Genomic DNA, 21,544 nt, shown 5'->3' with positions numbered 1-21,544 from the left:
TAATTGCGGCTGGTCGAGTCGAGTCGAGCGATTGCATTGTACGTTGGCATCTTACAAAATTTATTTAGTTAAAATAATCTTATTACGTTGAGTGTCTTAAATTCTTCAATTTGTGCTTTATCATTGTGTAAATATGCTGCAGTAGTGTTTTCAAAGTGAAATTCAAACAAAGTGCAACATTTGTTTAAAGTGAATTCGATACGGGAATCTCACTGCGGATTTATACTGAGTTACAATGAACTTCCTAGATAACATCACATTTCGACGAAACCCCACTCACTCAGACACTAACAGAAATGATTCGTCTACTATGAATCGAACATTAGATTTAACAAGCTCAAGTATGCCGGAACTTTCTGATGACGAAAATCAATCGTTAACAACCAATGACCAGATTCAAAGGCTTACTACAGAATTAAGCAGTGCAAATTGTGAAATAGAGACATTATTACAAGAAAATTCCACACTTAAACGTATTAATGACGAACTTAGGAAGAAAAATGAGCTGTTAAAAACAATATCATTGAGCCCAGTAGCTGAGAAGTCTCCTATAAAATCCACATCGCAACTAAACGTAACACTCAGAAGTAAACATAAACGTAAAACAACTCAAACCAATATTTTAACAGCTACAAATAACAAAGAAACACAGACAGATTTTAACTTGTCTTCTGAAAAAACATTTAAAAACAGCTCAGTGCAGACCGAGAGCAACTGCCCTCAAATTAAAGTGAATAACAGCAGTGGTCAACTACGCAAGGAAAAAAATTTCACACCCACCCTCACCTCTCAACAAATGCAACTCTCTAATCACAGTGCACATACTCGTGTATTCACGGTACAAAATAATGATAGCATTGTTTCGTCAAAGCACAATATTTGCATAATAAGTAGCAACAAAACCAACAAAGTATCTTCTATCTCAGAAAATGTATTTGATAAAAAATACTACAACGTAATTCACTACTTAATGCCATCTCGCGGTGTTATTCAACTGCTTCATGGAATTGAGGCAAAACTAAGTTCCTACACGTTAAATGACTACTGTGTAATTCAAGTTGGGGATGATGATTTTAAATATACGCAAGATTATTCTATTTTGATTTCTTTTTTAAGAGTAAAATTAATGGCAATACAACACACTAATATTATTGTATGTTTACCAACTTTTAAAATTGGATATCTCTATAATGTATTTAATAGAAGAATTGAATTATTTAATCATTTATTGTACATTGACATCCTAGCTAACGAATATGCATATTTGGTGGATTCCAATTTAAACTTAAGTTATGACTATCGTATGTTTTATAAGAAAATGGGTTCCGTTAATAATTTTGGCTTCAAAGTTATTTTGAGAGATATTTGCTCTTTGGTAATGTATATTAACTCTTCTAATATCTCAGACAGCACTTTAGAAGATAGTTGCGAAATCCAAAATAAAGAGTTTTTTATAACAGACACATATACGTCATGCACCAAAACATAGCGAGCCTTCTTAGCAAGACCGATATTCTTTCAGTGTGTCTAAATGAACTGAATGAAAAACACGTATCCGTAGACGTACTATGCATCACGGAACACTTTATGATGAGGGGATATGAAAAACATCTTGTTCTACCTAATTACAATTTAGCTTCTTGTTTTAGTAGAAATAATATTAAACGAGGGGGAGTTTGCATACTTATAAAGAATTGTCACCAATGGAAAGATATGCCAGGCATAGCTGAGATGTCAATACCAGGCCTTTTTGAGTGTTGCGGGGTATACTTGACACATTGTGATACAATAATTATATGTGTATATCGAGTACCTAATCCACAAAATATACATGTATTTTTTAATAAATTTGAAGGTTTGATTTGTATGATTACAAAGAAATCAAAAAAGCGTATTCTGATAGCCGGTGACTTCAATATTAACATTTTGGAATTGAATAACGATACTATAAATTTTGAATGTATGCTATTAAATTTTAACATGACCTTAGCAGTAAGACAACCAACTAGACTTCGTAGTTTAACTTGTATTGACAATTTCATTCATAATTCAACTTCCTCATGTACTACAGATATAATTGAATTCGCAATGTCTGATCACACGGCACAGTTGATTAAGTTTCCAACTAAACAATTTTCTATTATTAACGGCTGGAAAATAAAACGAAGAGACTACTCTAAAGAAAATTTAGGAAAATTCCGTGATTGCTTAATCAACTACTCTTTTACTGAAATGTATAGTACTGATGATCCAAATAAGGCCTATGATAATTTTCTTGAGATTTTCAAACTCTTTTATGACCTTTGTTTTCCGGAAAAACAAATATTTATTCGATTACACAAAAAGGCTAAGTGGATATCACGTGGTATAAAACAATGTGTAAAAAAGAAAAGAAAACTTGTTTGGTTGTATAGGCATAACCCTTCTTTAATAAATAAAAATTATCTAAAGCAATACTCTAAAAGATTAAAGAAAATCATAAAACTTACACAAAAAGCACAAAATTCATTTAATATAAATAACTCTTTTAATAAATCAAAAACCACTTGGCAAATAATAAACCAGTCTAAAAATTATAAGCCAAAAAACTTTATCAGCACGATTAAAGTAAATAACAAACTTGTGACGAATCCACAAGCCATAGCAAACTATTTTAACAATTATTTTGTTGATAAAGTAGTACCATCTACGAATTTAGGAAATAATGTGTTACAGTTTGTTCCAAAGTTAAATAACTCAATATTTATATCACCTAGTACGCCATTAGATATTAAAATAATAATCAAAAATTTAAAAAATTCTAGTAGTGTTGGTTATGACGAAATAAGCACAAAAGTTATAAAATCAGTGGCTGAACTGATAAGTCCCCACATCTGTTATATAACTAACCTATGTATCAGTACAGGCATATTTCCTACAAAACTTAAAACGGCTGTCGTGAAACCACTTTTTAAAAAAGAAAATAGAGAGCTAATGGAGTTTTATAGACCAGTGGCTTTGCTACCTGTTTTCTCTAAGATAGTTGAAAAATTTTTGTACAAAGAAATATATGATTTTCTTGAAAAATATAACGTTCTGCTTGAAAACCAAAAAGGATTTCGTCAAAATAAAAATATAAATATGGCAATTTTCGACTTTTTGAACGTTATTACATGTGATATGGACAAGGGTAACTACATCACTGCTCTTTTCTGCGATATGACTCAAGCTTTCGATCATGTCGATTTTAACATACTGTTAAGTAAATTGGAATACTGCGGGATGCGAGGAAATATATTAAACTTACTGGAGTCTTATTTAAAAGATCGAATACAATACACTGAAATTAGTAACATAGATTTTGTAAAAAAAACAGAACTTAAATTTAAGTCTAACAAACGTAAGATCACATACGGTGTTCCGCAAGGAAGCGTACTTGGGCCTCTCTTATTTATAATTTACATTAATGATTTTCCAAATTCAATTGACCACCCTATGACCCTTTTTGCAGACGACAGCACCATAACTATTAGGTGTAGAAATGACATTTTATATGAATACGATATTAATAGTACTCTTCATTCAATAATATCTTGGCTTGATAAAAATAATTTAATAATTAATTTAGAAAAAACAAAATTTATGCAATTTTATCAAAGAAATAAATATATAAATTTGACCATTTATAATAATAACAATCATATATATGAAACAGAAAATGTAGATTTCCTCGGTGTAAAAATTGACAACAAATTAGATTGGAAATCTCATACAGACGGACTGTGTAAACGTGTCAGCTCCTCGGCCTATGCACTCTTTAAATTATCCTCTATTTTAAACACAGACGCCTTACTAACTGCATATCGTGGTGTAGTTGAATCCTGTCTTAGATATGGAATAATTTTCTGGGGAAACTCAACGCAGAAAGATCAAGTTTTTAAGGCACAAAAAAGGTGTTTAAGGTCTATGTTTGGATTGGCAATAGCCGACAGCTGCAAGCCATATTTTGCAAAGCATAAACTTTTTACCCTTCCTTGTCTATATATATACGAAGTTGCATCTTTTGTTAAAACTTGTCCCAATAGATTCACTAAGATGTCTAATGTGGCAAACAGAAATCGACGCGACGATAAGCTATGTTTTCCAAAAACCAAAACTACATTAAAAAATAATAGTATACTAGGTATGAGCGTTAGGATATTTAATAAACTACCGAAGAAATTAAGAGACTTAGATGATTTTAATTTTAAAAAAAACCTAAAAGGTAATCTTATTAGTGAAAATTATTATCACGTGAATGATTTTCTTGGGGATGACATTGAAAATAAATGGATTTTTAATTATTAGTTGAATTATGGATGAATGAATGGTAAATTATATAATATTATAACTATGCACTGCACTAAAATTCGCATGTCAAATAATGACAAAGCATACACGCTGCTTTTAATTTATGTAATAACTCATTTTCACTATGCTTGGCGAATAAATGATTTCTTTCTTTCTTCTTCTCTTCTTCTTCTTTCATACAAAAAAATTAAATATTTTATAACTGTCATTAATTATTTTGTTAATATCATTTGGGTTGTGTTATCCTGTCCAAAATCCGTCGCATTGCTAGTGGGCTGTCGAGTGGAACCTGAAAAAAAGCCAATTGAAATATTTTTTGTGGATGAGTAGACAAACCATGAGTATCTGCTTTTCATGAATATTAAGTGCTTGCTTTTCGGGCAGAAATGACGTGCGCTCTCATATTCGCTCTACAACCCGAAAACTTTTCGAACGTTTCCTGTATATATTTCCCGTGATTGTAATGCCAAGAAATCTTGACATAACAGGCATTGCGTTTGGGGACTGACCATAGATAATAATTACATTTAATATTTAAGAAGACTGACAGAAATGAAAATATTTGGGTCATTTAACTGAAAGTCGCTAGATTGTAAAGACTATTTATAAATTACCGATTGACCAGCTGCGTTCATCCAATAGAATGACAATCTCGGAGTTTCCCTGAAATAGCCTTCTACTAATCTGTTAATTACTAAAGTTCGTCGAGGAGTAGTTTTGAATTCTTCCTGACCTGGCCATTGTAAATTATCTACCCACTCTAGTTGACCTGAAATCAAATAGTAAATAAAGACGTGTAAATTCCTTGGGCAGAACACAATGACAATGACATGATATCGCTATAGCACTGGCACTTCAATGGGGAACAGGAGAGTTGACTTTTTTCCACTCTATGCTTTTTTCAAATTTATCAGACTTTCACAACAAAACTTTCAAGACAATCTTTTCAAAGTGCGCGTCAACCCAATTTCAGTATCTGTGAACTATTTAGAGATTAAATTAATCTTTTTATTTATTTATTAGTTGTGTCATTGTTTTTGTAATCCTTCAAATTAATTTTGAAATCAAACTATAGCATGGGATCGTTGGTAAAATGTATATAAAAATTACGAAGCAAATACCTGGTGTATTGGAAACGGCATCGAGATTTCCATTATAAATTACCACCTTCAAGTCCGTGTTTCTAAGAAGGAATTCAACTGAAACGTAAAGGGATATTAAATAGCTAGTAAAAAAATATCTTTATTAGACACTAGCTTTTGCCCGCGACTCCGTCCGCGTGGAATAGTTACTTTGGCATAACGCTAAATATTACTCCCCATTTCATTTACCTACGTAGAAAGTGAAAATAACCCTTATTTTGAAACATTCTTTATTGGCTCTCCACTTGTATTGGTCTTACAGTGATGTTATATATATAGCCTATAGCCTATCCTCAATAAAATGGGCTATCTAAAACTGAAAGAATTTTTAAAATCGGACGAGTAGTTTCTGAGATTAGCGTGTTCAAACAAACAAACTCTTCAGCTTTATAATATTAAGTATAGATTATTTAGAGTGTGCACCGACCGTGAGGTGTGGCTGGTGCCATAAAATTGTTTCTGAATGCATCAACGACAGCAGCTCTGTTGTAGTCAAACGAAACGTCTGATGGTATACCCAAAGCAGGAGCCACGGTTTCCTGCATGAATGAAAAGGCGTCTAAACCGAATTTTTCCTGCATGTATTGTCTTTGACCGAAATAATCTGAAATTAGAAAATATTTATTTAATCGAGTTTTAAGGGATTTTTTTTGTTGCTGTAATTTTGTAATTATTGTCACTGGACCCTAAACTAGCTACATTATCAATACTACTAATAACAGTTTAGTTAATAGCTTATTGAAAAAAGTAAATAATGAAGTACGTTCGCCTAGGAAAATAACATAGGTAAGTTATAAAACACTAATGGAACAATCTTTGTGACCATTGAGTACTCGTTAAAACAAATCTAATACGCTCAAACTGTATAAATTCACTAGTTCTGTTTCAAGGGTGTCGTTATCTATCTCTCAAGCTCATCACCAGTCTAATTTAATGACAGCATATCTGTGTAATCATCAAAATCATAAAAAAACGGAAAATACAATCTCGTAATGAAACTATTAGGTATACAATTAACAAAAAGAGGTTGAAAACTGAATTGAAAGAGATTCCATTGCGTTCATGACAAAGAAGGTAGCTAAAACATACCCAATGATGTGTAGATATATATTTCTGCATGTTTCATGAGAACTAAATTAAAATGTGAAAATAAATTACCTCTTGACGCTTCCCGTGTCAATTTATCGACTATATGCCCCAAGTTAACAGCGACAGCACCTGCTTTTTCATTCACGAAATCTCCAAGTGTAATAAATTTGTCAAAAGCATCTCTTAGTTGACCGCCACTAACCGAGCTGCTCACGTCTTCCGAAAGTGTCTCAATGGCCGCCCTCCCGTTAGCATCGATGTAACCAAGTTCTTCTAAATAAAATCCTAGTTTGGTCAAGGCGAGAGCAGGAGAAACAATTCCGTTACCGAGTACGACTCCTTTCAAATTGTGCTGGAACCTGCCGGGTGGATCGGTCTGAAATTTTTATAAATAAAAAAAATGAATTAATCGTCCGTGACGACGTAAACTGTAAATATACCTATTCTGTGACCATATTCTGTACTATGAACGTCTGGTTAATTGACTTTCTTACATTTTTAGGACATTAAAAGATGGGTAATCTCTTTCGAATATTTTGTACTTTTTTTATCACATATTTGTACCTCACGTTGGGAGCTTGAATACCGTCACCCATCTTCAAATATGAATGTCGAAGTCCTAATTGTACAATTATATTTTATTTATGACTAGCGACCCGCCCTCGCTTCGCTTCGGAAACATTAAAACACACATGAAATCAAAAAAATAAAATAAAAAAATATAAAAAAAAAGTAGCCTATGTTCATCAGGGACAACGTCGGCTTCTAATGGAAAAAGAATTTTTCAAATCGGTCCAGTAGTTTCGGAGCCTATTCGAAACAAACAAACAAACAAATCTTTCCTCTTTATAATATTATAATATAATATAATATTAGTATAGATATAGATATAGATGCTACATTTCCGGTACAGTGTGCTTAGTACGAGTTTTTTAACGACTTGGAATAGCGCCCCTAGCGGCAAACGTAGGGAAACGTTCCAAGTCCATACAAATTCGAGTTAACTTTTACGCTATCGAGAACGTTAAAAAACTCGCACTAAGCTCACAGAACGCAAAATGCCATTAGAATAGGCTACTTACTGAGGCAAGCCTCCTGGCGAGTGCCAACGCTATTTGCGCACCATGCCCTTCACCGAAAATATAGAGTGGGGTATCTGCGTAGTCTTCATGAAGACGGTAAAATGATTCCAAGGTAAACAACAGATGGTCAGCTGTAATAAACAATCCAAACATTGCAATATATCACTAATCTATTGATAATACATTTTCACAAGTGTTTTTCTCTACTTACTAGTCGCGTCAAGGTTCCCTGGAATCTGACTGTCGCTCTGGGCTGTACTAAATCCTGTACCAAGCGGTGCATCCACGAATAGTAAATTATAATTATTAATCTGAAATCGGTGTAAGAAAAATTAAATGCCATACATGCCAGTAACGATGTCTTGTCTATTTATGTAGCTGAATAATTGCACAAGTTTATTTTGATGATAGCGTAAACGTCAAGTAAAATTCAGGTTGTAGTATTTTCGTTCTGGGTCCACGGAGTGAGTCGTCTCGTCGGGGTGACAACTAAATTTGTAAAGTATTTGAAACGTCGCAAAGAATAAAATGATATTAATAAACGCGAGAAATCTAGTTACAATTTTGAAATTGAGATTTATTCTAAGGCGGCAACAATATTTGGACGTCGTATGAGTCCCGGTAGTAACTGGTTATCACCGAGTGAGACGTAAATACTTATCTGCATAAATTTGGATTTAGATGGAAGAAGCGATGAATCGAAAAAACCTTTCAATAAATTCTAGAATTTTAATTTTTATTATTATTTATTTCTTTATTATTAACATAGAAGTAGAAACACAATCATAATTTGCATCTGTGCTTGAACTAGGTGATAATACCTGTATCTCAAGCAGCAGTGCTCCTCGTACAAAGAATACAACAGCTTTACTTCAGATACACAAAAATAGAAAGTTAATAGACCAGAATTAAACTAAAATTCATGGATTGCATAAAAGTGACTATATGTGAGCTTAAAAATGTAAAAATTAACAAAAAAATATTGAAATTTAAATGTATTAATGAAGAATATCGTGAGAATACTGAATACCCAAGAATCGTTCCGTTGGTTCAAGTTGAAGTCGTACGGTCCGAACATGCCGAAGTTTGCCAGTAGACTAGGCGGTACACCAGTGACGCCATCCACCCACAATATAATAGGTTTTATGATTTTGACAGCAGGGAGAGTGGGATAGAACCACCAAAATATATCGCCGCTCCCCCTTATTCTCGTAAATGCTGCTGTGTATTCAATATCACCAATGCCTTCACCTTCGAGTTCTAGAAGTAAAGATTTACATTATGACGTCACTCCGGATAATGAGTTCGGAAGATCATAAAAAAAAACAAGAAACTTAAAGGAAGGAGAAGTTTTTGAAGGAGAAACGGGGAAAAGTGAAATGTTAATTTTGATTGTTACATGGGTATTTTCAGTGGCCCATTTCGTGTTCTATTCCGGCAGATATCAAGAGACAATGGAGTTATAAGTGTTAGTGAGTTAAAATATGTATGAATATGTATGTATTCACGTTTTATTCATCATAATATATTACTCATTGGTGGTGGGGCTTGTGAGCTTACACGGGTTGATATCACCGCCCTGACTATTCTCTTTCGCTATAATTGCACGGTTTAACAAGGATGTGAGTCCGTTGTTGTACTACAATTGAGACATACTTTTCATGTCTCAAGTTGGATAGCAGAATTCGGGTTGTAGTCTATTAGCTCCAATAACAACTTAACACAAGACGGGCCGTGAGTTTGTTCATTTATTCATCAGTTATACAGATATCCGTTTTCGAGTTATAGTAAAAGTATATAGGTACTTTTCAACGAAAACTAATATTCTAAAATTCGCTCTTCTACTGAATCAGTAAAAGACCTGAAAGACGATATGTGTACGAGGGGAGTGAGCGTGGAAATGGTATATGATTATGGATTATATTATATTATTATTATAGGAGTATGGAAAGAGAAAACATGTTGCGCCGACCCCGGGTGACTGGGAGAAGGGCAGGAGAATGATGATGACCGAATCAGTAAGACTTTTTAATCAAAAAACAAAATTACCTCCGACTTGGAGATGTTTCGTTTTTGAACGATAAATAAAATTACGAAATTTAAAAGTGACTCACTGATTATGGTAAATTCCTCTGTATCAGTTACCAGCCACCATATTAGAAATCCAATCACAGCTGCTGCCACAAAACCTAATATAACTGACACTATTATTATGTTAGTCTTCCTCGACATTTTGCTATTTTTTTAAAATTATACTCGTAATTACGCACGATACGCGTGCACTTTATTTATCACGAAAATATTCGATTACAATACGTTAATTTTTATTATCAATTTGAAGAAAGATTAAATATCGACAGTGAAGTACTTTATCCTAATTTCTGTGATAACAACCCTGTCTTGTGTTATCCATATATTATGTAGTTCAAATGTACCTATAATTGAATTGTTTTTCAAGGTCAAAGTATTAAAAATAAGCGGTCAAATTAAACTGAAGACTTAAAATAAAATAAAAAAACAGTAATGGACATCAATTTTGCTTATTTTTTGGGTGGATTTTCAATTAAAACGTATCAAAAAACGTATAAATTGCAAGAATTAATCTATGGCAAAAAAAAAAAAATGGCAATACTCACTACAAGAATATTCTAGTCAGTGTACAATAAAAATTTTTTTTTTAAATTGCTTTTGTAGAATTACAGAACGTGATTGTTTAATTGTAAACTTTTTTTATCTTTGATTTTAAGAAGTTTGAAAGTTCAGCTATGAATCTTGTCTAGTTGTAATATTGATAGTTTTCATAATGCAAAGTAGATAAGCATAGATAGTACTTTACCTAAATCTCGGTTTTTGTAACAGAATAAAATAAAATACACAGATAATATGTATATGTTTTTAATACTGTACTGTTTGAAGTCGTTGTGAGCGTGTGAGCGTGAGCGATTCGAATTCATTCGTGTTGAGCGATGCACCGGTGTTCGAATCTCAGGCGGGTACCAATTTTTGTAATGAAATACGTACTCAACAAATGTTCACGATTGACTTCCACAGTGAAGGAATAGCACCGTGTAATAAAATCAAACCCGCAAAATTATAATTTGCGTAATTACTGCTGGTATTACGCAAATTATAGAGGCCTCTTGAGAGTCCGCGCGGGTAGGTACCACCACCCTGCCTATTTGTGCCGTGAAGCAGTAATGCGTTTCGGTTTGAAGGGTGGGGCTGCCGTTGTAACTATACTTGAGAGCTTAGAACTTATATCTCAAGGTGGGTGGCGCATTTACGTTGTAGATGTCTATGGGCTTCATTAACCACTTAACATCAGGTGGTCTATGAGCTCATCCACCCATCTAAGCAATAAAAAAAAAAAAATGTTTCATATTTTCAAAAACAAAAAGAAGCATTAATGTATAAAATAATCATTCCTTTAATTAACAAAATTTTCAGTTACATTTGTCTTATTATTATTTAGAATGCGCATTAGCGATATGAAATGTAGTTTTAACCAAACGAAGTCATATCGCGTAGAAAAGCGTTGGTTCCTTCTGGGTTTTCCCTTGGTACCTGTGAAATCAGAGAAAATTGGTTGAGATTGTGATTTTGAAAACTTTAAACACTTTAATTAATTTAATTAAAACACTAAAGTAAGAATACTCCAAAATGTATTTTCATTAAAATTTTATTTAATTTTGAACTTACGCTATGTCCTGCCACATTGATCCAGAAGAATCTAAAATTCTCGAAGGCTTTATAATAGCCTTCTAGTTTATTGTTTTCCCAAATAGGAAGACGAGGAGCATTTTTGTAAGCTTCCGATCCAGGCCACCGAAGCCTGTCTACCCATAAAATTTGACCTAGAAAAGTTATCAGAAAAACATAAGTTTGTACAATACAAAAATCTTACTACCTTAAAATATTTTCATTTTTCATAGTCTATCAATTTAAAACGTACCAGGTGTATCACAAATCAAATCGAGATTTCCGTTATATTTGGTCAAAATAATATCTGTTTCATTCAGGAGTTTTTCGACTGTAATAAAAAAAGGTTAATTTTATTATTAATCAAACACTAATCCTGAGTTCCATAGTACTTTATAAATTTATATTACTTGTGGTAGGACCTCTTGTGAGTCCGCACGGGTAGGTACCACCATCCTGCCTATTTCAGCCGTGAAGCAGTGATACGTTTCGATTTGAAGGGCGAGGCAGCCGTTGTAGCTATACTGACACCTTAGAACTCATGTCTCAAGGTGGGTGGCGCATTTACGTTGTAGATGTCTGTGGGCTTCAGTAATCACTTAACATCAGGTGGTCTATGAGCTCGTCCACCCATCTAAGCAATAAAAAAAAAACGTACTCCCTTCTGTGACTGGTTTCATGAAATCTTCCCTCAGCATATTAAAAACATTACCAGACTGTGAGCCCCATGTCACATGGTCTGGAATGTTTAGAGCTTCCTTGACCCGAGTGTTCATTAAAGTGTTCAGGTCTAATTCATCCTGTCTCACAGGAGACATATATGGTCGATCGCGGATCAACATGTCCCGCGATAGTTCTAAAAATCCAGAAAATGTAATTAGTAGTAGGTGCAATCCAAGGCGTAGTCAAGCCACGAACTACCGCAAAGGAGAACAATTTCTCAGAGCATTCCTCTGTAGATAGATAGACATTCGAGATGATATCAGAATACAAATATGAAAATTAATTTAGTTTTTTTACCAATAGGTGATCTAGTGTCTGGGACAGAAGCGGAAACTTCCATTTTAGTGAGAATGTTGTAGAAATCCACTCTTGTAGTTCTTCTGAATACGACCTGCTGTGTGTTTGCCCACTGAGTCGTGGACTGAAGATACTGTCCTTCATTGAATAATCGCTCGGATTCCCTAGCGGCAGCTTGAATATCCTCATATCCTTCTTGGTCTACTAAGCCAGCAGCTAACAGTAGTGGACCCCAAGTGAGAGTAGAATCTACTGGAGATATCCAAGCGTTACCCATCGCTATTCCTTTTAAGTTTGAGCGTATTGTACCTGCTTTTTCGGCCTAATCCGGAAAAAAGTAAGAAGGAGGTCAGATGTGTGAAAAGTTATTTAATTGTGAAATTAGCCACATTTTTGTTTTACCTCATGCATGCGGAGACCCATATCGATAGCCATTTTACCACCGTACGACTGACCGTAAATGTAGAGAGGAACATCGTTGAACTCAGGACGTCTATTGTAGAATCCACGCATTAGCTCAACGAAATCTAGAGCTGAAAATTATATTAATTACATCAGATTTACTTTTTCTTTGTTATCCATTGGTTGGATTGGAGGATCCAAGATTGGATCAGTGGTCGACGCTGTCACGCATTTAGTGGTAAATCTTAGTACCAAACGCGATTCCTCTCTTTCAGCTGTCCATTTTTAATTTACGTAGAGGCGGAAAAATCTTTGTAGCCTTGTCCTGGTTGGTCCTACTTACGGGAAATCTGCTACACGGTGCCCTCTACTTTCAACCATTCGATCGAAATTCAAATTGTATCCCTCAAAATTTAGTTAGGTTAGCTTTCTTACCGATTTCATCATTCGTCTTAGTTAATTGCATCACATTGTCAACATAACTAAAGCCAGTGCCTACCGGATTATCAACGAACAAAACATTGAAATTCTTCACCTGCACATAAAAAAAATAATTATGCTTTAATACATTAAAAATGTATTGCAAAGATTTGAAAAATAAGCAGACCTAATAATTCATTCTTGTCTAGTTTAATTCTTACCCAACTGTGATTTCTCTCTTGTAAAGACAAGTCGAGTGCACCTAAAATTTCGAAGTTTCCAATTCCTGTGGAGGAGCCCCCAGGGCCTCCTTGTAACCAAACGATGAGTGGACGTTCAGTATATTTCTCTACTGGAGCTGTTGTGTAGAATAACCACCAAAACATGTGAGCTCCCTCTCTTACCGTCACATAGCCGAAGTCTTGTTCAAACGGACCGAATTGACCTGCACGTCAAAAGCTGATTTAAGATAAACCTACAGACTGATACATTAATTTCTCTAGTTGTAATAGACCATGAGGCTAGATGACGTATTCGAAGACACCTTTAGCAGAAAGGATTTCTCTGTAATACGTTGATACTAATTTTACTATACTCGCCTAATAGTTTACAAACTTAATCTTCTCCCTGACCCTGGTCATCGTTTGCCAACCCTAAGTCTATGACTCCCTAGCAGGGTTGATAGCAAACTGCCGGATGACTAAAATTATGTTGTGCCGACCTTACTCGGCGAAGAAACGGGAACGAGGGAATTGTTGTCCTGCCTTATTTTAATTTACCTTGAGCCTTTTAGCACAAAGAGTAGGAAAGCTATTATTCGCTATATTAAGTCAGGCGTCTGTTGTGGTATGTATCATGGGTTTCGTAAGCAATCTAACATCAGTTGAGTAGACTGGTCAGAACTAGCCCTGCTTAATTACGCTACTTAAAAACAAGGTTAATTTACATATTATTTATAACACTTAAAGAAATATCTTTTTTATTTTTGAACAGTCTTGTCAAACTATTAGAGATCTAATTTTGGGGCTCATGTATTTCAAATCCAAAGTTATGAATACTTAAATACGTATTGTTACGAATGCTGAGTAATTCTGTGGTTTCGAAATTAGATTGAAAAACATCTTTTTAGACCAATCACGTGTAACTATTAAAATGTTTTAAAAATAAATCCAAACTGATTCGTAATTTGTCTCACCTGACACACTTTTACTGAACAATACCGCTAAAAAGAAATAGAGAAGCGACATTTTTTTATGAATACTCGTCATACAACGCAGAATAACGTACTGAAAGTAATTATCTAAAGATTATTCGTTATCATCGAATTATTATCGTTAATTTTGTAAATGATTATTATTTTCATGAGACGATTGGCCTACTAGAATATGCTTAAAAGATGGAAGTGTAATGTAATGGTTAAATTTGTGTATCAAATATATATATTCAGTAGTAATAAACATAATGTGAGTCGTCTATTATCAAAGGTGGCAATCTGTGCATTTGAACGAAAAAATGTTATTGATATGTCAATACAGATTGATTTGAATATAATCGTCTCCTTCAAAGAATACGGTTCAAAACCTGCATTAAATAAAGGTTAATACTTAATCTGTTCTTTATCTAAGATGTCGTTCAGAAGAGTTTTGTGACTGCCAATGGAATACAAAGTCAATAATTCGTTTTTCTGGCTTACCAATAATTGTCCAAAAGTCACATTGCCGGCTTTGATAATAGTCGACTCATGTAGTCGTCCATAACTTGCGGCATTTGCGGTAGGCAGCGACTTGGCTCTGCCCCTGGCATTGCTAAAGTCCATGGGCGACGGTAACCACTCACCACCAGGTGGGCCGTATGCTCGTCTGCCTACAAGGGCAATAAAAAAAAAAAAACGTAATTGTTATTTATTATTTCTTACTTTTACTACATATTTCATTTAGATCAACTTCATTTCGACCCGCTCCATTTTATATGTATGCATTTAATTAATAATTGAAGGTTTTTATAGAGTCGATACCGGTAGAAATGACATCGAAGCCGTTGCCATGCTGAAAAAATAATAAAAAACTCCAGTCGTGCGTCGAAACTGCAAATTTATTTCATTTGCTTAATATGTTTATTATGATTTTATGAATACGTTCAACAAATAAATGTTGATCTTGGAATATCGATACTGTACAGTAACTGTGTCCTTATAAATTTGCGATAGTCAATTTAAGAAGCAACCAGCAAAAGGTTTCCTCAAATAAAAATTAGTACAATTAAACTTTACCATGACCTACATGATAATACTAAGCCAAAGTTTACCTGCGAAATATCGTTAATAGTATCAGTACATAGATCATTTACACACGTGATTTTTATATTTATGACATTGAAATAGACATACGTCATTGAAATAATGCACCCAGCACCATAGACCTATATAGTAACTTCAGTGCCCAGCACAGAGTGATTAGTTATTGATACCACTAGGGTTCGTGCTATGATTGCGCTCGGTAGGTCGATACTCTATATCGATTTCTTAATCAATGTTCCTTGGTCTGAGTACTCGGGTATTACTGTCCTTGTTGTCTTTCTTTTGTTTTTAATTTTTAATTATTATTAATAGTATTGTTAAATATCTATTGATATATTAATGTAATGCATGCTGTGATTGCCTCTAATTAGAGTTGCAGTTATCAATTGCTCTATACATGTCAATGTTATTTTATGTCTTACTGTAAACCCTGTCGGTAATCCTTAAATAAATAAATAAAGAAATGTGAATAATAACCTGTTTATTGAATTAGCTTTCAATTTCAATGAAATTAATAATTTTAATAATTACTAATCATAATAATTACCAAGCGCTGGATTGCAAAGAATGTCGAGACTATTTACGGGTTACTTGCCTACGATGACGACAAAAAATCACGTGCACAGACACGTTTATCGTTGCTTACTGACTTTTTGGTTTTGGTGGACATTGCTAATGTTTTGTTTTAAAATGAATTTTAATGATTTCAGCAATAAGTTTTAGTGAATTTTGCTTTTGCCATTATTTGATCCAGTCAGTTATGTGTCCACGAATGAAGTTTGTTTTCAATGAAACAAACGATCTTAGAAATCAGCTGACACAAAAAAGAAGAACATTCATAAACATAGCTTTTTAAATTTTTTACATTGTCATTCAAATATTTTAAGCGAAGCTGTCGTTCACTTTTTAACACTTAAAAAGTATAATAATTGAAATAAAATTTATGGGTAAATATCTAATTATAAATAAAATAAAATATTTAAATATAAATTAATAAGAAAATATTTTCGAACCGTTAACTGGGCCATTAGAGCTATGGAAGGTAGAGGTAAAGAGCACCATATTGGTCGCGAGTAAGCTCTAGAGCGTAGCCGTAGCCCCCGGAGAGTGGTTCCGGAAATGGCGCCTCGATATTAACCTAGCGAAAAGCATAGCAGTGGTCTTTCAAAGGCGGAACTCAACTCATATCTCCTCCCCCATTAGGCGCAGAAATCTAACACCCCTGATTACCCTCTTAAGCCAATCCATGTCTTGGGACAGGAAGGTTATGTAACTGGGAGTTATCCTGGATGCATCCATGACAATCCGTCCACACATAAAGTTTGTCCGCGACCGTACTGCGTTTATCCTCGGCAAGTTTTACCCCTTAATTTGTAAGCTTAATTTGTGTTCACGCACGCGGCTCACACGCACATAGACACCCTCGAAACCCTCTAATCACGTTTTTGCAGGTTAGCCGTCGGAGCACCGTGGTTCGTCAGGAACGTCAACTTACACGATGATCTGGGCCTTGAATCGACTGACTCCGTTTCGTGCAGTAATCGCCCTAGATATGTCCTTACGGATCCTTCCGGTCCACTAACACTATTATTAGACGCCTACAGCTCTAGCACTAGGAGTAGACTTCAGGACCTCAGTAACCGTACTCGTCGAACTCGGCAAAGAGTTCGACATGCAACCTAATCCATACATCAGCTCGCTGAGTTTCTTGCGTTTTTTTCTCAGCGGGTCGCAATTCCAACCCGGTAGTAGATTCATTCGTCAAGCAGCTACTCTTGAGTTGCCACGTCTCCTTTGGAGGCGCTCGGGTAGTTGTTAACAAATCCCACCCCTCCTGGCTGAGCCTTTGTTCGCCTACCTGTTCTGGTGAAGCTGGAAAGGCCTCCGACCCACCAGTAATCTTATTATAATAAAAAAATATGGGGTCACCGTACACTGTTTTTTTTAATTTCTTTTTTTTGCTTATGGAGTTGCTATTTTGTTCTGGACATCTGAAAAGTAATTTATATGTGGTTGGTAATAAATTATAAATTCCAATTTTGTTCTAAAAATATGAAATTCTACCATATTTTCAAATTCATTTATTTATTCATTAGTCTTTTGTTTTCTCTACATTTGTATCTTTTTCATCAATATTGACACGATAAATACACAAATAATTATGGAGTACGAGTTCCGTCGCTGTAGTAATGGCGCATAAATGGCGTACATTAATAACGTGTGCGAAGTGAACACAACAAACAAGCGAACGCACGACTCGTTATTGGCGTAAACGCTTCCGATATGGCAATTTTGATCTAAAAATGAACGCCGTGGTCGCTGGAAAGCTAATAACGACGAATTAAAGGCGATAGTCACAACACGAAGTTGACGAAACACAATCTACTTTTTTTTTATGATTGAAAGATTACTGTTGGCCCGGAGGCCTTTCCAGCTTCACCAGGACAGGTGGGCGAGCAAAGGCTCAGCCAGGAGGGGTGGGATTTGCTAACAACTGCCCGAGCGCCTCCGAAGGAGACCTAACAACTCAAAAGCAATTGCTTCGCGAATGAATCTACTACCGGATCGGAATCGCGACCCACTGAGAAGATCCGGCGAGAAACTCAGCGGGCTGATGCATGGGTTAGGCTGCACGTCGACCTCTTTGTCGAGTTCGACGAGTACGGCTACCAACTCAATCTACTGTTGAGTTAGCAGCAGCTTTCAATGTTAGCATCAAAACAATTTTGGTTCATTTGCGTCATATTAGGTAAAATATAAAAGGTAGAAATGATCGCCAGTGCGACGAACGCGTTAAGGTATGTTTGGTGTTGCTTAACAGACATAAAGACAAAGGGATTTGAGCCGCAATGTCACTTGCGATGGAAAATTGATTCTTTATTTATTTATTTTTCCTACCTAATCGTTGGTAGTTTAAGGGATTATTCCAAATATGCGCGGACAAGTAGGTGGGCTCACGGGTTCAACCTAAGTGAATTGCTAACCTAGCAAGAGCAGTGCTTCGTTGAATCTACCAGATCAGAAACGCTGAGAAGCTAACCCATTGGGTTATTTATTCTTTTTGATAATCGTAAGCGGTCATTATGTTAGTTATACTCTGGTTCAGCACCTACGTAATACGAGGGCGGCACTGAAAATTTCGGGAATTAACGAAGTGACACAACACTATTTAAAAATGTATTTATTGCTTTTCGAAGTATTCTCCGCGAAATTTGACACATTTTTCCATACGATGGAACCAATCATTGAAGCAACCATTCCATTCGGAAGTTGGGGTCTCCAAAATGGCCGTTTTGTAGGCGTCCACAGCTTCTTCAGGTGATGAAAATCTCTGTCCACGCATTTTATTCTTTATTTTAGGGAAAGTATAGAAATCATTAGGGCTTAGGTCGGGGCTGTACGGCGGATGGTCTAATAATTCTATGTTTTCTTGCTCTAAAAACTCTTTTGTTCTGTGTGCGGTGTGAGAACTCGCATTGTCGTGATGGAGGATGATGCGGCGGTTGTAGTTCTCTTTACGGAGTTCAGGAACGACCTGTGGCAAACAAATGCTAGCATACCATTCTGCATTAACCGTTCTTTGTCCCTCAAGAGGAATAGTCTTAACATGGCCGGTTTTGGAGACAAACGTGGCCACCATTTTTTTTGCAACACTCCGTGAACGAACAATTTTTGTTGGCTTTAACTCATTTTCGAACACTCAAACTCGTGACTGGTTTTTTGTTTCGGGTTCGTACGCGTATATCCAGGATTCGTCACCTGATACAATGTTGTATACAGCATTTGAGGATCCTGCATGGAATCTTTCGAGAGTTCTGACGCACCAAGTAACGCGAGCCGCTTTTTGCTCTTCACAGAACGAATGCGGTATCCATCGGGAAAACAACTTTTTTACTCCTAATTGTTCATGCAAGATTATTTGTATTTGACTCATGCCAATGTCTAAAGTTGCCTGAATTTCGCGGTATGTCACATGTCGATCTTCCTCAATCAGCTTACGCACAGCATCAACGTTTTCTTGGGTGACTGCAGTTTTTGGACGACCTTGACGGGGATCATCACTGAGCTTGACACGTCCACGTTGAAACTCAGCGATAAATTGTGGTTTTGGATGGGGCTTCATCACCAAATGTAGAAATCATCCGGTCAACACACTGTTTTTGTGTTAAACCACTTCGAAAGTCATAATAAATCATCGCTCTTGAATTTTCTCGAGTCAATTCCATTTTCTCAACGACTAAACAAGTTTGACAAAACCTCGTGACAAGACCGAGAATCTTTTTTTAAATAAATAAATGGTATTCGATTTTTAAAACCAAGGAGTTTTCAATTAAAAAGATTTTGATATGACAGGAACAGTGGAAATATTCCATTCCCGATACTTTTAGTGCAGCCTAGTATCCGAAACGAAAACTTAGTCCTATAAAGACAAGGTCACTGTTTAGTGGTCTGACGCTGGTATAATTTACCACAGCTTCTTACCAAACGACACTAGCTAACTCATTGCGTTAGTGTACTGTGAGGAACTGGACACAATGATGGAGAGCCTCGCGAATCTCCACCAAGACTTGGTTAATCGTTCGGCTCCGCTCATCCTACACGGTAACGCTTAATCTTATAGGGTGCATTAGACGTTCTTTAAGTTACAAGGGCTACGGCTGGAAGTTGTGCATCATCCACTGTAATCACCAGATCTTAAGAGACTTTATTCCTCATCTCCCAAGGTGTTGTCTATGGGCTTTGTCAACCATTTAGCACGAGAAGGATCGTTAATTATTCTTTATTAAGCTAATTAAAAAATATGTCTTTTATTTATTTTTAATTATGAATAATTTGTTAAAACAATTAGGTGAAAACATTGTATTGTATGGTTCAGTTGTTGTTGAGATTTCACATAAGTTTTCTGGCATCAATCGCAAACATAAATTTTTATTTTATTAAAATTAAAAAATATATGTATTTTTAATATAAATACTCTTTAGCTATTCATTTTGGTGAAATAATTTCGACAAGAACAAAAACAAAACTGAATTTGAAAAAATAAATACGTCACAATTTAAGTTTGTCAAGGAAAATTATCAAAAAAATCAAATTGTAAAATCGTGATCAAATTTTAAACGTGAAGTTTTACTAAAGAATGATAGATGCTCTTAACCTATACAAATTAATGGTAATAGAATGAGACAAAAAAAATGCCCCACGTATTGTGACAATCTTAACAGAGTTACAAAGCATAGCCTTGATCGGCACTGGCAAAAAGTAGTTAATTGAGAAATTCAATGCGGGCGGTTATAGCTTCCTTAGTAGGTAACTGTTTACAATTGGAATTTGCAATCAATGGTGGCCGTTTCGCTGTTTTGATGATCACATTTCCTATCGCTAGACTTTGGTTCGGAAAGTGATTCATACTATCGATACGAGTGATTGGTACTTTTCATCCATTTGGCATTAGCACAGTGCCAGAATGTTGCACGTTTGCCGTCCAAAATATTGTTTTACGTGAAGGTATTTTACGACTAAATCAGATGTCACTTGTAACACTCAAGACCTGAAGACGATTCGATATAATAAACTAATAAATTGTGTATTGTCTTAAACAGTGTTTTGAAATAAAAAATACATACGTAGAACATAAATATAATAATAATAATAAGCCTTTATTGCTGTTTTCCATACTAATTACTAACTTAATACATTACTTAATAATAAATTAAATTTAAGTGCAACTTATAATCAATATCAATTATTCCGTTGGGCATTCGGTGTGGTTTTAATAACAGCTTGTCTCTCGACAAAGGCCTCCTCTAAAGAACATAAATATAGTATAAATCAAATGTATAAATCAAATTATACTTAAGTTCTCATAGTCGCAGTGATTTTCACGGCAAAATTGATTTTGGTCTAGATTTTTGTCTCTATTGTAACCGTGCTATTATCATTTATTATCAGCTGATAGTGTGGCTTCAAGATGCGTCACCAGGTCTAGTGATTAGTGACGAGCGTCGTATATCTCCGCCAAAAATCCGTTCGAATTGAGAATTGTCTACAAAATAGTGGTATTTATT

The 21,544-nt window shown here is 35.1% G+C and overlaps 2 protein-coding genes across 3 annotated transcripts; both read right to left on the bottom strand.

The window, feature by feature from the left end:
- Positions 1–4,531: 4,531 nt before the first annotated feature.
- On the bottom strand, positions 4,532–10,016 carry LOC114246131 (retinoid-inducible serine carboxypeptidase). Its single transcript, XM_089732016.1, has 9 exons — positions 9,757–10,016; positions 8,673–8,902; positions 7,854–7,953; positions 7,643–7,773; positions 6,630–6,936; positions 5,899–6,075; positions 5,451–5,528; positions 4,944–5,098; positions 4,532–4,618 (listed from the first exon to the last, which is right to left on the bottom strand). Exons 1-9 carry the CDS (start codon positions 9,872–9,874, stop codon positions 4,556–4,558), a joined length of 1,359 nt encoding a protein of 452 aa, XP_089588142.1. The 5' UTR covers positions 9,875–10,016; the 3' UTR covers positions 4,532–4,555.
- A 1,029-nt stretch (positions 10,017–11,045) lies between these two features.
- Positions 11,046–15,228, bottom strand: LOC114246080 (retinoid-inducible serine carboxypeptidase). Of its 2 annotated transcripts, none has more exons than XM_089732018.1 (9): positions 15,099–15,228; positions 13,405–13,628; positions 13,199–13,298; positions 12,764–12,894; positions 12,362–12,683; positions 12,000–12,197; positions 11,595–11,672; positions 11,342–11,496; positions 11,046–11,206 (listed from the first exon to the last, which is right to left on the bottom strand). In XM_089732018.1, the coding sequence occupies exons 2-9, from the start codon at positions 13,567–13,569 to the stop codon at positions 11,144–11,146; spliced, it is 1,212 nt and encodes a 403-aa protein (XP_089588144.1). In that variant the 5' UTR covers positions 13,570–13,628; positions 15,099–15,228; the 3' UTR covers positions 11,046–11,143. The 2 variants fall into 2 exon arrangements, with proteins under 2 accessions (XP_089588144.1, XP_028034257.2); XM_028178456.2 differs by lacking the exon at positions 15,099–15,228 and adding an exon at positions 14,379–14,519.
- Positions 15,229–21,544: the final 6,316 nt, after the last annotated feature.

The sequence above is a fragment of the Bombyx mandarina genome, chromosome 12, assembly GCF_030267445.1.
Source record: "Bombyx mandarina strain Sakado chromosome 12, ASM3026744v2".
In the NCBI taxonomy this organism is placed as follows: Eukaryota; Metazoa; Arthropoda; class Insecta; order Lepidoptera; family Bombycidae; genus Bombyx; species Bombyx mandarina.
The sequence above is the reverse complement of the archived record's forward strand: the minus strand, read 5'-3'. Positions and strand labels throughout refer to the sequence as shown.